General features: G+C 42.9%; 1 protein-coding gene across 3 annotated transcripts in view; it reads right to left on the bottom strand.

Moving 5' to 3' along the window:
- Positions 1-16,496, bottom strand: part of cdk14 (cyclin dependent kinase 14) — a 485,271-nt gene that overhangs the window by 219,115 nt on the left and 249,660 nt on the right. For all 3 annotated transcript variants that reach the window (XM_030394396.1, XM_030394398.1, XM_030394397.1), the window contains one exon: positions 7,692-7,812. In XM_030394396.1, coding sequence (XP_030250256.1) covers positions 7,692-7,812 — 121 coding nt within the window. The remainder of the gene's footprint in view (positions 1-7,691; positions 7,813-16,496) is intronic.

The raw sequence follows: 16,496 nt of genomic DNA on the forward strand, positions 1-16,496 counted from the left end.
GGAGATCCTTTCGAAGTTCATACCGTATGTTATAGCGCCCCCATCTGACAGATTGGGATAAAATTTTTGGAGCAGCATTTGGACGTCATTTATACTCAACGTACCAAGTATCGTGTCTCTGGGTCCTTCAAGCTTGCCATAAATTAATAAAATGCAAACAATGATGGTTAATAGGCCGTATACCAAATTTGGTGTTGATAGTGTCAATCTTTCAAAAGTTCTATTCATTTTACTGTTTTTCACATCATGCAGATTAGCAAAAAATCTAACGCTGAAGGGGTAGAACCCTTCTAAAATTGGTATGCATGCTCTAGGGGCAATAATAATAAACCGGCACAATTTTAGAAGGGTTCTACCAATTAATCTTTTTTGAATAAGAAGTATGATTTGGGTACTTGTATTTGTGTTATTGTGAAGTCACTATGATTCATCATGGTTTAATATATTCATTATTTAACTATATCTTTCCTAGTTTGGTGTATGGCAAATTAGGCTAGTTTCTAACATAATCAATAATGTCTTAAATTTTCTTAAAACTGTGAAGCAGAAACATCTCCTCGAACGTGTCTCAAAGCATGGTAATCAGGTGCATTGTGTGAAGCGCTAACAACCAAACAATATGTATTTAATAAGCAATACACATGCACCAGACATGAAAAACAACAAATCTGACTGAAAAACAAACAAACAAAAAACAGACATCATCAACTTGGTATTCTGGTCTAGAGGTATTTGCAATTTGAATTTGCTTTCATCAAATTGTACGAAGCAGCTCCACCCAACCTTACAGTTGTGCAGGTCTTTCCCATGACTTGATGCTTTATGGCGAAGCAAAAAAATGGTTTGCACCATCACACCCACCAGGTATGCGAGAGATAAAAGCTTTGATCAACTTTTGATCTTCAAGGCATGAGGATGATACTGAGTGAATGTGAAGACTGTGGTGTTAAATCTGTAGGAGGAGATAATTTTCAAAGGAGGCATGAATTTGTGAAAAATGGCGCTTCACATCAAAATGGCCGACTTCCTGTTGAAGTGACAGTATGGGTCCAAGAGGGTTTTTTGTGTGTCTGCTCATGATAAATATGCATACCAAATTTCAATCATATATGTGATGTAGGAGGCGGGGCATTACAATAGGGGTCGCTACAGAGCCCGCAGGTCACAACCACACCCAATGACATTGATTTATCAAATTTTTTGGATGTTCCAAATTTGGTGAGCTTTAGGGTATGTTCAGGCGAGTCCGGCTCTACGCAGGGGCAAGAGGGGGCAGCGCCCCCTCAAATCAAAATTTTAGAAGTTGAGAAAGCACATTTTAATATACTCACAAAATTAACATATTACAAGTTGAAAAAAATTATCTGCAGTAGCAGAAAAATCCGCAGAAAAAGAGACACACACGATACAGTATCAGCTTCCCTCTCATCTCTCTGTCCCTCCGCTGTACGTGTTTTCACAGGCTGCGCAGCACAACACACACACACACACACACACACACACACACACCCCTCCCCTCAGCCCTCAGTAAACGTCCAATCACTGTTGCAGTATGCAAATGAGCCAAGACGTAGCCTGACAGTGTAGTATCAGGTTTCACCATGGCCACAGAGCGGTAAGACTTTGAAGAAGCAGCAGCAAGCACAGAGATGAGTGCCCATGTCCACTGCAGGTGACAAACTGAAGACAAATTACCTGTGTCCAGGGACAGGCTGGCCATAGGGAGGTTCGGGAGTATTCCCAACGGCCGGTCTGTTTCAGACCGAACTGGCCGGTGGGCGGAACGTTTTTTTACCGCATAAAACGGCCGCAGGTGGCACAGAGTGAAACAACAGACTGGGTCAATCTAATATTTTGCATAATAAGGGGAGATACGAGCGGCAACTCGAGCTTTTCCGTGGTGGAGGGCGAAGGTCAGCATGGCTACAGTCAGCCAGGCCAGTGACGACACGGGACCCAGCAGCCTCGGGAAGACAATTAATGCCCGTACGTCGGGCTGTGTTGGGTCGGGTTGTAATTTTCAGGCCCATTTAGAACTGTAGTTTGTGTTTTTGGATGTGTTCAGGACACACAGAACTAGGCTTTCCGTCAATCTGATATTGGATCGGCCAATATTATGCATTTTGTGCAATTTTTGAGATTGGCCGTAATGTCTTAATTAACCGATCCGATCAATGACGTCATTGTCGTGTTGAAACTTTTTGCAGATGCTCCCGTTGCATAGATTGCAGATGGCTTGTGTTTTATCTGTCTCATTTACTCCAAAGAAGTTCCATGGCACCGACATGTTTGTTTGCTCATGATGATGTTGCTAGCTAAGGATTCAAGATTCAAAAAACTTTATTGTATGTCACATAGTGACAGGGCTCAAAACATAAATGCCACAAAGACATAAAACACACTGTGAATTCTTTGCAAAAGTGCCATAACATTTATCATTGTTGCTGATATTGTATAAACTGACGAGGCCAGTGCCATTCTTGGAGTTGATGCAGAGGGACAGGATAATGCCAGTCATAGGAGTGAGGAGGAGAAAGAGACAGATGAGGAGGGACAGGAGAAGGAGGAGGAGGAGATGGAAGAGGATGAGGAGGAGAAGAAGAAGGAAGAAGAGGAGGAGGAAAGTGGAGAAGGAGCCACCAAAAAAACAGTGCCAGGTGCAGTGTGCAGGACTGGGTTGGCGATAGGTCTTTGCATAGAATTATATTAAGATGCCATATATTGATGTTCCAATTCCAGTCACACAGACACAATAAGCCCACCCACTCCTGCAGTTATGTCAGTGGCTTTCTTAACTAGACATCCGCTTTCTTTCCAATGTTAATGAGGTATTGCTAATTTTTGTTATTACTGATGTTCTTTTCATGCAGATATAGCAGTTCATTAGATTGTTTTTATACTGCAAATAAAGTATTCATGTTAAAATTATGGTTCCACTTGCGTCTGTCATGCGATCGGATATAAGGCCTCTCAAAACCAAGCTCTGCGGCTTCATTTCAACCACAGTTCGCCCCTGCCTGTGTCTGACAGTCCCCTATGTGAAGCCCCACCCCAGGCTGTAGTTCTGCACTGTTTTGTTTCATATAATCACAGCGTTTTTTTTACAAAGCCAGCTTACTTATTTTCTGCTCCAGCTTCCAGCAGCTCACAAAGGGAAAGTTGGACAGGTCTGAAGGTGCAATCCACTTCTCCAGGTTGGGGTTGGACAAATAGCTAACAACCCAATTCATTGAAGAAACACTGTTACTATAAGCACGGAAAAAAAAAGTTCTGGAGCATGATATGTACACATGATGCCCCCTTCACATTTCTGACTGCCAGCTCATCTATATGAGGGGGCATACACATGTACACATGATGCTCCAGCACTTTTTGTCAGTGCTTATAGTAACAGTGTTACTTCATTGAATAAGGCATATGCCTGCCTAGAACCGGCCCTGTGTTCAGGCCTCCAGGAACTGCAGTCGAAGTAGAGAATGATAATAATAAGAAGAAAGAATTACTACAGATACAATAGGCCCTTGCAGGTTGAGACCTGCTCGGGCGCTAATAAGAAATAATTCCTAGATATACAATAGGTTCTTGCAGGTTGTGACCTGCTCGGGCCCTAATTACATAATAATGTCTTCATAAATTGTATCTCTAACAGCTAGCCAGAATAAATCTGAGCAAGTCTCTCTGTACATGAATGATCTCACTATTGAACTGTGTCAATTTATGCTGGTGCTGGTTGGTAGTTAGCTCGATAGTTGATAAGCGAATGAGCTGGCAGAAGAATTTTCCCATTACCTCACTCCATGCTGCCCAAATAGAGTTTTCACAAGAACAGCTAGAAATGGGCCATCCATCCATCCATTGTCAACTACTTGTCCAAAATCGGGTCGCGGAGGCAGCAGATTAAGTAGTGAGCCCCAGACTTCCCTTTCCCCAGCCACATCGGCTAACTCTGACTGGAGAATCCCCAGGCGCTCCCAGGCCAGAGAAGAGATATAATCCCTCCACCTGGTCCTGGGTCTACCCCTAGGTCTCCTCCCAGTTGGACGTGCCAGGAACACCTCCCTAGGAAGGCGCCCTGGTGGCATCCTCATCAGATGCCTGAACCACCTCAACTGGCTCCTTTCCACAAAGAGGAGCAGCGGCTCTACTCCGAGTACCTCCCGGATGGCAGAGCTTCTCACCCTATCTCTAAGGGAGACCCAAGCCACCCTGTGGAGAAAACCCATTTCCGCCGCTTGTACTCGCGATCTCATTCTTTCGGTCATGACCCATCGCTCATATCCATAGGTGAGGGTAGGGACGTAGATTGACCGGTAGATCGAGAGCTTGCCTTGCCTTCTGGCTCAGCTCACTTTTCGTCACAACCGTGTGGTGTAGCGCATGCAACACCGCACCCACTGCTCCGACTCTCCGGTCAATCTCACGTCCAATCATCCCCTCACTCGTGAACAAAACCCCTGAGGTACTTGAACACCTTCACTTGGGGCAAGGACTCATTCCCCCCGGAGTAGGCAATCCACCGGTTTCCTACTGAGAACCATGGCCACAGATTTAGAGGTGCTGATCCTCATCCCTGATGCTTCACACTCTGATCCAGTGAGCATTGTAGATCTACAGCCGATGATGCCATCAAGACCACATCATCTGCAAAAAGCAGTGATGCGATCTTCAGGTCACCGACCTGTAACCCCTCCACACCACAACTGTGCCTCGAAATCCTGTCCATGTATATCACAAACAGGATTGGGGACAAGGCACAACCCTGGCAGAGGCCGACACCCACTTGGAATAAGTCTGACTTACTTCCGAGTATACGCATGCAGCTCTCCCTTTGAGAATATTAGGATTGGATGGCCCTGAGAAGGGACCCCCTCACCCCATACTCCTGCAGCACCTCCCACAGGACATCCCGGGGGACCCGGACGTCGTCTTCTCCAGATCCACAAAACACATGTGGACTGGGAGATTGTACTCCCAGGCCCCCTCCAAGACCCCTGCCAGAGTAAAGAGCTGGTCCGTTGTTCCACAACCAGGATGGAATCCGCATTGTTCCTTTTCAATCCGAGGTTCAGCAATCGGCCAGACCATCCTTTCCAGCACCTTGGAGTAGACTTTCCCAGGCAGGCTGAGTAGTGTGATACCTCTGTAATTGGCAAACACCTTCTGGTCCCCCTTCTAAAAGAGAGGGACCACCACACCTGTTTGCCACTCCTTCGGCACCGACCCCAACCCCCACGCAATGTTGAAGAGGCGTGTCAACCAAGACAGCCCCTCAACACCCAGAGCCTTCAGCATTTCTGGTGGTATCTCATCGATCCCTGGGGCTTGCTAGAAATGGGAAAATATCTGAATTACACCATGGTCGGGCTGTGGCTCTAGAACATAAACAGGGCTTGATGACAAAGGAGTACAAAAAACTAGAAGAAAAATGCCTGGAAGTTTAAAAACCAATGGAACTCCAGTGCATATCTTCCTGGATATGTGCACAGAGGTCGGTAAGCTGTGGGGTGCATTCGATCATCTCAAAGCAAAGCTCCGGGATGGGAAGATAGACCACAGCCTGTATTATCCAGCCAACCTTACACTTGCCATAAAAAGGATAATGTGCACTTATAACATTCCTCAAGCAGCAGAAGACTTCTACAACAAGAAGATTGCTGTAAAGGAGCAGCACAATGATTAATAAGATTTATGGAGTAGTTGGTCGGCTGGCTCACCAGTTAACTAACTTACTGGCTAGCTTGCATTACCAAGTACAGCAGGCTAATATCGACTGTCCAATTATTCAGTCAAATATTGTGTTCCTGCCCACACTGAGTTTACACATGGATGAAGTGACTTGTCTAAATTTTATAAGGTAACACTTAATGTCAACAATTTATAAACTAATATTTGGGTAAGTGGTATCATAAACGTGGACACTGTTGCAAGTTCAGCTAAACGACTTCATTTATTGACAATGAGAAATGGACTGCTGAGTGTACAATTTATCCATATTAATCAGAAAGTGTTTGCAGGTTTACAAGTTTACACATAGCATAGTTGGGTAGAGCCGTCCATGTCTGAGTTCTTTACTGTGACATCACTTACTACGGTGTGCCACTCGGCCCAGAATTGGAGAAAGAGGAGAACAATTAGTTTGTCTTGTTTTTTTCTCTTCTTTCATCCCTTTGAAAACAACTTTGAATGTTTCCTCTAATTTTTTTGTTCAGTTGAATTGAACTAATTAATCTGTTGTTATAATATTTCAAAATATTTAACTGTGAGTTTAGGCTTAATTGTAACAGACTTCTGTTGTTGGGAAGCTACAAACTTCTTTAACTAACTGTTGGGGAAAGATAAAGAGGGGTTAGAGGTTTGCTCCAGCCAGGGTTTCTGTGTTTTCCCTTCTTTCCCTTTATTTTTTCCCAAAGCTCAGATGGTAGTCAATACTTCTGCCTACTGTTAATGATGAATTCAAATTATTTCACTCCAATCAGTCAGAAATTCTCAACTAATTGACAGCTTTTTCAGCAAATTAAATATACCCATCATCAGCCGATGGCTTATTACTGTACAATTCCAGCCCTTTTCACATATATTCCCAATGTAATGTGGTTTATTTCCCATTAATGATTGAGCTCCCGAAGAAACATTAAATACCCTTCCATTTAAGGTTGTAACTTAACTAATTTCAGTACCTGGGGTCACCGTTCTGTGATTTGTTTAAACAGAACTTTTTAAAACTTTTTGAACAGACAAACAGACATCAAAAAGTAGTCAAATCCCCCCATGTATTGGAATATTCTATTTTTATATCTAATTTAATACCTTAACACATTCTATTTCCAGCTGTATGTTTAATTTTGAAAACCCCAATAAAAAAAGTAAGAGCAAAAAAAACACACAACCTCTAAGAATTTGTTGCTGTGACAACAGCTCGTCCTGGCAGTTTCTGAAGCTTATGTTAGCTAAAGCAGCTACAATGCAGAGCACTAACATATGGGGTCATCAGCCAGATATAAAAATATGTTATGAGTAAATATAACATCTAATTTTAATGTAGACATTTTTAATATGTAAACTGAGTAATGTATTACACTACTAAAGCTATATCCATGTGTAAGCCAAATGCCAAGCTTTTTTGATGCTCATTTTCCCAAATCATTCAACCTTATCTAAATGTTTATCCCCCTAGCTAGGGATAATATGTATGCTAATGAGTCTATCATTGTGATATTCAAAGACTAGTAAGAGTTCAATCAAATGTTAATCGCACACTGCATTTTGGTAGTTGTATCATTCATCATTCATAGAGGCTTGATCTTTTGGGGTAAGAAGTGTAAATGTGTGGTCTGTGCATGATTCTGCCTCTCCAGATCCTCACTGTCAGTGGGAGGAAGGATACATGAGGTGAATGGTGACCAACAAGACAAAATACATTTAGAGGAAGAAACTAAGATACACAACAGAGATTTAACCAGGGAAGAATCTATAGCATACTACAGCGAACACACCCTCAGGTCAGGATGAGCTACAGATAAGTGGGTTTTAATGTGTTTTTGTCTACTTTATGATTCATATTCTGAGTTCATTGCAGAAAAAAAGAGATCTAGATCTTAATGGGATACCTAAATAAATCAAGGATTAATTACAGAAAGAGTGCATGATGGGAGGATAGGGGGATCTCGGGGTCAGAGGTTAGCAATACCCACCACATGTCCAGGCAGGTGGAGTAGTCCGTGGAACCTAGCAGAACATCTGGAGGCCGGTACCACAGGGTCACCACCTCATTGGAGTAGGTATGGCTGGGGACTGACTTGGCCCTGGCCAGGCCTGAGGGGAGCAACACAACAACACTGTCTCAGAAAGCATTATCATTGGATGACCTCCACTGAGGCCATGGAAACAAAGCAGAACACTGGAGAGGAGCAGCCAGACCAAGCGCTCTGACATCGGGTTACACACACAAAAACATATTCAAGACAAAATGAGATTTTAATGTCCTGTGTTAGAGAAACTGAATAATTGTATCATAGTTTGCAAAGACACAATAACAGAATTTTGAATATGAAGAATATGTGTTTGAAACAAAAGGGCGCGCTGCTCATGGGGCAACCCACAGCAGGTGTTTGTGCATCTTTAATGTTTGTCGTGTTGTGGTTTGTTATGGAATTTTATCCCTAGATGTTCGTCAACTTCTGTATATTACCGTGGCGTTCGTAGGCACATCAGACAACAATTACAGTGAAATCGAATTCCACTTCCATCAATGGTCCTATCAAATGTTCAGTCTCTAAGGAATACATTGGATAAGCTGCAAGCCAACGTTTGTCATTTACATGAATTCAGAGATGCCTGTGTCATGGTGTTTACTGAGACTTGGTTGACTGACATGGAGTTGGACTCTTCTCTGGATATTAATGGCTTCGGACCTCCTATTTGTCTGGATCGGGACCGAATGGTGAAGGGTAGGACTCAGGGTGGAGGTGTCTGCTTGTACATAAACCGTAGATGGTGCAACAACATTACGGTAAGACAATACTTCCAGACATTGAACTGCTGTTTGTGTCACTACGTCGGTTCTTTCTCCCGAGGGAATTCCCTCAACTTTTCTTCACCGTTGTTTACATCCACCCCAAAGTGAATGTCAAAGCTGCCACTAACGAAATCTTTAAAGTCCATGTAAAGCAAATTCAGCCATTTTCTTCTAAACACATTAAATAGGTCATAAATGTATTTCCTTAAAACATGTAAAAAGCCATTCAACCATTTAAAAATGTAATTGTGGAGCTAGGCTCACAAACTGTGTTTCAAAATGTCTGTGTTCGGGATTTAATGGGCGGGTCAGAAATCATGGCCGCGTGATTTGCATAAACCCGGCCCTGCTGCGGACACGGTATAAATACATTCAGCGCATTAGCCTCTGTGTTTTTTCCGCTCGCTCTCGAGTCTTGGAGAGCATCTCTTTCAATAGTTTGCAGCTAGCTAAGCAGTCAACCAGTCAGCTAAACAGTCATGTCTCCTCCACATCGCTCCTGCATCTTTCCTGGATGCCACAGTGTGCAGGGTAAAGCGCTGTTAGCTTATTTAAGTTTCCTAAGGACGACAACTTAAGGAAACGGTGGATCGATTTAGTCAAGAGGAGCTACTGTGGAGAGTTCAAAATCACCACCAATACCCGTCTCTGCAGTGTCCACTTTACCCCCGATAGTTACAACAACTATCACCAGGTAAAGTCTGGATATCTGAAGAGTCCGTTGACACTGGTCAGTGGGGCCGAACCTACACTCCCCGTCCCCGGCTTGCATCCTCCCGTCCCGCCGACAGCGCTGACAGTGGGTGCCACCATCACGGCCACCGGCATTACATGCCCGCCACCGGCTTGTATCCTCCCGTCCCGCCGACATCGGGTGCTATAATCAGGGCCACCGGCATTTTGTGCCCACCATCGACCCTCTCTGTCCCGCCGACAACAGGTGCTCTCAGGAGAGTGTAAGTGTGTGCTTATGTTATAAATATTGTACATTTGGGCAATTAAATGCATTTTGCTGAAGGTGCAAATCCTGAAATTGATTTCACATTGTGCATCCTGTCATGCCCATGTAATGTTAGCAAGTGTTATTGCATTTAATCATGATATGATTTGGCCTCATTCTCTGAGCGGAGTCCATCTAACAGCACAATGATAATCTACAGATAATATTTTATGTGCACCAATGTAGCTATGACAAGGAATTATATGTAGACTGGGGTTTTACGTTTGTGTGTAATGTAAAACATGGACTGTGAGGAAAGAGGCTGAGCACTATCAGTGTCTGACTCAGAGTCAGTTTCTGGCTCTGATGGCTCAAACAGGTAGGGCTGGGTCCATCCGATGACGCTTCTAGCTTCCATTGTTACTATAGGAAAAAGGCCTCTCCGTCATTTAAAAGTCCTTGCTATGACATACTGGTAAGATATATATATATATATTTGTGCCGGGCCGTTAACGGCGTTAACGTGCTGCGTTAACGCAAGACTCTTATCGCGTGATAAGAAAATTATCACCGTTAATCTATTCTCAAAGTTGGGTCTGGGAGCTGGCTCAACATAGTGAGCAAGCTATGAATTTCACTTTGATATTTTAGCGCGGATGTAGCCCAGAAGGCTCTGACCTGGCCGAGCGTGGATGTATACCTGGCCCAGAAGGCTCTGACCTGCCCGAATTACGCTGTGGGGGCCGGGGCATGAACAAGTCTGAACGCGTGTGAATCACATCAAACGTCAGCTGACATGGCTGCTGCTGTGAAGCCCGGGTTGCTTCAGGGCAAATTTTTTTTCAAGAAGATTCCCAATGGAGACCTCGACAAGACTAAGGTTGTACGCACCTTGTGCAAAGCGGAATTAGTTTATTGTAGGAGTTCGTCGAGTCTGAAGTACCACCTAAACGCGAAGCATCCCTTAGCTGAAGTGGAAGGTGCCGGGGCAAGCATTGATGTAGGGAAAAGTCGTGTTCGTCAAACTACAATGTTCGAATGCAACCGAGGCAAGCCCTTCAGCACAGCTCTATCAGCTAAGCTAACAAACCTCCTAGCTCAGTGGATTGCCCTCAACTGCTGGCCTATCAGCGTGGTTGAAGATGAGGGGCTGGAGCTTCTTCTCCAGGCGGCCACAGGTGACCCATCTTACAAACTACCTGCGAGGCCAACTATCGTAAGGAGAATCAATGTACAGCACGCCACAGAGAAAGCCGCGAAAGAGGAGAAGTTGGCGGCTAGTTTGTCACCAGAAAATGTGAACAAGCTGGTCTGTCTGAGTGACTGGTGGAAGAAGGAGAAGTAGAGGTTGGACTGATTGACTCCAGCCATGTCACAAAATTACTGACTGTAAACAGTTCTTCATGACCTCTCATGTAGGCCTACAGTTGTTTAATTAATGTCATATTATCCCAGAAATGGGGGTTGTTGAAATTGCCTACTGGTTATTTTGTGTTTAACTGAATAAACAATAACATTAATACAAGTACATCTTACTGAACATTATTTAATATGTTCATTACCAATTATCATAGTAGCTTTATCAAGCAGTTTTTGATGCATTTTCGAAACAGGAGATGGGCTCCTGGTCTAATGGACCAGCTGGCCTGAGAAACCCATTCTCAAGGACTTACTTCTGGTCATTATTTAAGAAGCACATACATATTTTGAAAGCCTTCATCAGAATTCAAATGAGCCATTTTAATCTAGATTAATCTAGATTAACTTCAATATTGCAGTGAGATTGATCTAGATAAAAAAAAATGTATCTATGCCCAGCACTAAGATATATATATATATAGATATTTATTTTTTCTCCCCAATTTTCGGCACCCCCTGTAAGACGGCAACCCTAGCATTTGCCTATACTGCCTATGCCCAGGGCCGGCTCTGACTGTAGGTTACGTCCTTGTACAGTACACGGACGTGGCTCCCCTCCCGCTCGTGGGCTTGGTTCCAGCGCCTCTAACTGACGCACCCCCAGCATTTCACAGCAGAGAGAAGTGCTTGTTTTTCCATGATTTTGAGACCTTATTTTATATACTTAGCATTGTTTTGTTTTTTTTCATCTTTCTAATGTGGCTGAGTGGTCAATGACACATGTTTCTGTGTTGTGACAAACTCATAACACAAATTTATGGCTGCTTTACACAGACTTTAAGGTGGTTCAGCTCCTCCAACCTATCTCTCCGGACTCTCTTAGCTTTATTTTGGGGGATTTTAACCATGGCAAACTGAAGGGGACACTATCAGGGATTCATCAGTATATCACCTGTCCACCCGGTCATACTATTATGTGTGTCCTTTAAGGAATTTAGATGGTTAAAAGGGGTCATGTGGGTCATGTAACTTAAAATGACCTTGCTTGTAGTGTATTGTGAGAAACATGAGAAAACCCTGCCTGAATAAACTCAGTCCACTGCATACAATTTATAGGTGTATTTTCTCATTACTTTAATACAGTCATAAAAAGACAATTGTAGTACGGAGAGAAGGAAGATAACTGGATAAAATGGAATTGTAGAATTAGAAATGTCACGGTTATGGTTAAGGCGTCCTGCAACAATGTCCTTTGGGTGTGTCGGGGCAGGGTGGTGTTCCAATTGGGCCATACCCCCTGTTAAAAATTAACAAATCACCTACTGCATATGACTAAGTCATCCCCTAATAATATAAATATTGACACTGGGTTTGTGGTTAGGTTACTCAAGCAGTCTCACAGTAGAAAGAGCCCAGGCCCAGATCAGATTTGTGGCAAGGTACTTGAGATCTGTGTGGAGCAACTGGGGGGCATTTTCTAGGGGTGGGCGGATCGTTCCAAATATCGGTAGTATCGATACCAAGGTGAGTATTGGTATCTGATCAATACTAGCACGATGAGATCATTTTTTTGGTGTAGTTTCTCTTCTATAAGTTCAGCAAATCACTTGTATTTCTTCATAGAGTTTGTGTGAGCGCAGCATTCCTCTCAGTCCTTATGCACAGTGCTCCTCTTCACCTCTCTCACTCCGCTCACTAAGGTTCACTCTGAAGTATAAATATGGCAGAATATAATAACCCTTTTGTGTATCTGTTGAAGGAACATTAGTATTCCTATTTAGGCTACATGCAGATAGGTTATAGATTTAATTATGTTAAATATTACTTTCTTATTTGGCTAAAAACTTTGTCCTGTGTTTCATTATTATCATAATCATGATCAACTAATTAAAGGCAAAATTACAACATCATTCAATGATCAGGAATTTTAAAGTAAAATGTATCAGTATCAGTATAGGTATCTGCAGTACTGGCCCTGTAATTACTTGGTATCGGATCGATACTAAAATTTGCATTTTCCATTACATATTTGTGGAATGCCTAGAGAAACAGAGGATTCCTGTTATTTGGGAACACTCCATTGTTGTCCCTGTTGCAAAGTGCTCTAATCCCAAAGCCCAAAATGATTTTAGACCTGCAGCTCTCACCCTCACTCTAGTCATGAAGGTGTTTGAGAAGGTGATGAAGCAGGTGATTCAGATGCAGGTGCAGGGGTCCTTAGACCCCATGCAGTTTTCATATAGAGTTGGTAGAGGTGTGGAGGTTGCCACTCTGACGTTGCTGAACAGCCTGTACCACCACCTTGAGAGCCCCATGTCCCATGCTAGGCTTCTTTTCATTGGTTTCTGCTTGCCGAGAAACTTCTCTACGAACTTAAACTTGATTTTAACATTATTGGTTGGATTTTAGATTTTATGACACATAGGTCACAGTGTGTTAGAGTCAATAGTGTTCTCTCTGAAAAGCTCTACTCTTCCACTGATTCTCCCCAGGGGTGTGTGCTTTCACCTCTCTTGTACATTATACAGATGAAATTTAGCGAGGAGCTAATTCTGGTACGGCTGAGAGCCGTGCATTGTCCCTGTTAAATAAACTAAATAAAAAAAATAAAAAAATATACACCAAAAGTTGCAGAAGTTAGACAAAATCAACAACAGAGAAATCATCAAGTTTGCGGCTGACTCTGTCATAATTAGCCTGCTAAAGGGAGGATAAGTAGATCATGGCCCAGTGGTGAATGACTTTGTCATTTGGTGTGAAGAGTCCTATCTGGAACTTAACATGTCCAAAACCAAGGACATGGTAATTGATTTTAGAAGGTCTGCACCTAGTTCCAAGCCTACAAAGATAGGGGGATTGGAGGTGGAACTAGTGGAAAGCTACAAATACCAAGGAACTGTGCTTTATAATAAATTATGTTTCCAGACTAATGCAGAGGGTATCCATAAGAAGGTCTAACAGCGTCTCATGTTTAATGTATGCACAAAAATGATGACATTGTTTTATAAATCTTTTATTGAGTCAGTCCTGTTTTTTTCTGTTATTGTATGGTTTGGCAACCTTAACCTTGCTGAGCGAAACAAGCTGGGTCAGTTTGTTAGTGTTGCTGGCAAGGTTATAGGAGTGAAGCAGGCTCCACTCCGTGACTTATACGACCGTCATGTTCTGAGGAAGGCTCTGGCCATTTTGGACTGTGATGACCACCCCCTCTATAGAGAGTTTGTGCCTCTACCCTCAGGTAGAAGGTATAGAGTTCCCACCCATAGGGCCAAATGTTACAAACTCTCCTTTGTATGGACTGCCATTAATATTCTGAATTCGCTCTAAATTACGTCACTATTGCACTTTCTGCTTCTTTGGCACACTGGACTTTTGGACTACTGCTTATCTTGGCCTCTCCATGTAGTGATCTTGCACTGTATTTTATTTCATGTACCGTAATTTCCAGACTATTGAGCGCACCTGAATATAAGCCGAACCAACTAATTTAAAAAAAAAAAAAAAAAAATTGGATATATATAGGCCGCACTTGTCTATAAGCCACAGGTGTCCATGTTGTAACATGAGATATTTATACAGAAAGATGTTAAACAAAGATTTTTTAAATTTCTAATTAAATAAATGCTTTTTTCCAAACAGTGTCTGTAACATGGCAGTAAAACGGCAGTAAAACGGCAGTAACACAGCTGGGTTAAAAAAATAACCAGCCTACTAGCCGTAGGCCGTTAGCCTACTAGAAGAGTCATTGATCGCTATCTTCATCTTCCTCCTGCGCACTAAAACCACTGTCAAGTCATGACAAGTCATTTTCTTCAGTGTTGGAATTGAACAGCCTCAGAATGACTTCGTCACACACTTTCTCAGTCTTTCTTTAGTTGTCGCTCTCAATGTCACTTTCGTCTCGAGGTGAATTTGTGCTTGTGCTGTCCTCTTCATCACACAGCATTCCAGCCTTTCGAAACCCGTTGGTGATCGTGGATTTTTTCACACTGCTCCACACTGTCAGGATCCACTGGCAGACTTGAGCAAAAGTTGCTCTTCGCATGCGGCCAGTTTTGGTGAATGATTTCTTGTCGCTCATCCAAGCCTCCCACTCAACTCAGAGTGCCACTTTAAATGCACGATTTACACTGATGTCGAGTGGCTGCAAATACTTCGTTGTGCCCCCAGGAATCACAGCTGGAATTGAGGTTGTCCTCTTGATGGCTGCTTTCACAGAATCTGTTATATGGGCCCTCATGCTGTTCAAAACGAGCAATGCTTATTTTCTGTGACAAAATCCTCCCGGCCGCTTGCCCTAGCACTCCGTCAGCCATTCCTTCATCAGGCTTTCTGTCATCCACCCTTTCGTGTTGACTTTCACGACAATTTCTTTCAGGAGTTTTTCTTTTGGCATAGTCATCCGCTTAAAAATCACCATTGGTGGAAGATTTTGTCCAGATGCTGTGTAGCTCAGAACACAAGTGAAATGCGTTCTCTCATGGCCAGTTGTTTTCCGTGTGACGGACGATTCACCTTTTTTGTTAACAGTCCTAGTGAGAGGCAGGTCAAACATCACAGGTACTTCATCCATATTTATGATCTCGTCTGGTCTGATGGAATTCTCGGCTATCTTTGTTTGAGTGAATTTGCGGAAGTTTGTAACTTTTTCCTCATAGTCGGGAGGGAGTTGCTGACACAGAGTCGTCCGTGCCCTGATGGACAGGCCTTTTTGTCTCATAAATCTGAGACACAACGATGGCCCACTAAAATCTTCCATCTTCTTTTCGGTGGCAATTGTTTTGACTTTCAGTCGTGTCTGCATGGTGGAAACACCTCGGCCATCTGCTCTCTGTGTGTTCACCCAGCCTTCAAGAACGTTTTCAAGTTCGGGCCATCTGCTTTTATTACCTCTGAATGATTTTGTCGTCTTTTTGCAATGAGTCAGTTCTTCACTGACCCCCCCAGGATAATAAATTTGCCTTATAACAGAAAAACAGAAAAAATATATAACAGAAAAATATGATGACAAAAAAGGCTACAGTTCCTGTATGTACCCATCGAGTATGTTTGGGATGCTCTGGATACGACACGTATATGATACATGTACAACAGCGTGTTCCAGTTCCTGCCAGTATCCAGCAACTTTTCACAGCCTTTGAAGAGGAGTGGACCAACATTCCACAGGCCACAATCAACAACCTGATCAACTTAATGCGAAGCAGATGTGAGGCAAATGGTGGTCACACCAGATGCTGACTGGTTTTCTGACCCCCCCCCCCCAGACCCCCCAATAAAGCAAAACTGCACATTTCAGAGTGGCCTTTTATTGTGGCCAGTCTAAGGCACACCTGTGCAATATTCATGCTGTATAATCAGCATCTTGATATGCTACACCTGTGAGGTGGGATGGATTATCTTGGCAAAGGAGAAGTGCTCACTAACACAGATTTAGACAGATTTGTGAATGACATTTGAAAGAAATGAATCTTTTCTGTATATAGAAAAAGTTTAAGATCTTTGAGTTTAGCTCATGAAAAATAATATATATGTGTGTGTGTGTGTGTGTGTGTGTGTGTGTGTGTGTGTGTGTATATATATATTTATCCCTCTGGCCTTGTTCGTTTTTACTACCCTCTCAGCTTGTTCGTGGCCAAAAATGGCCACCAACAGATTGAGTCTGTAATTTTTGGGATTTTGTAT

This window comes from Sparus aurata, chromosome 17 (assembly GCF_900880675.1).
Source record: "Sparus aurata chromosome 17, fSpaAur1.1, whole genome shotgun sequence".
Taxonomy (NCBI): Eukaryota; Metazoa; Chordata; class Actinopteri; order Spariformes; family Sparidae; genus Sparus; species Sparus aurata.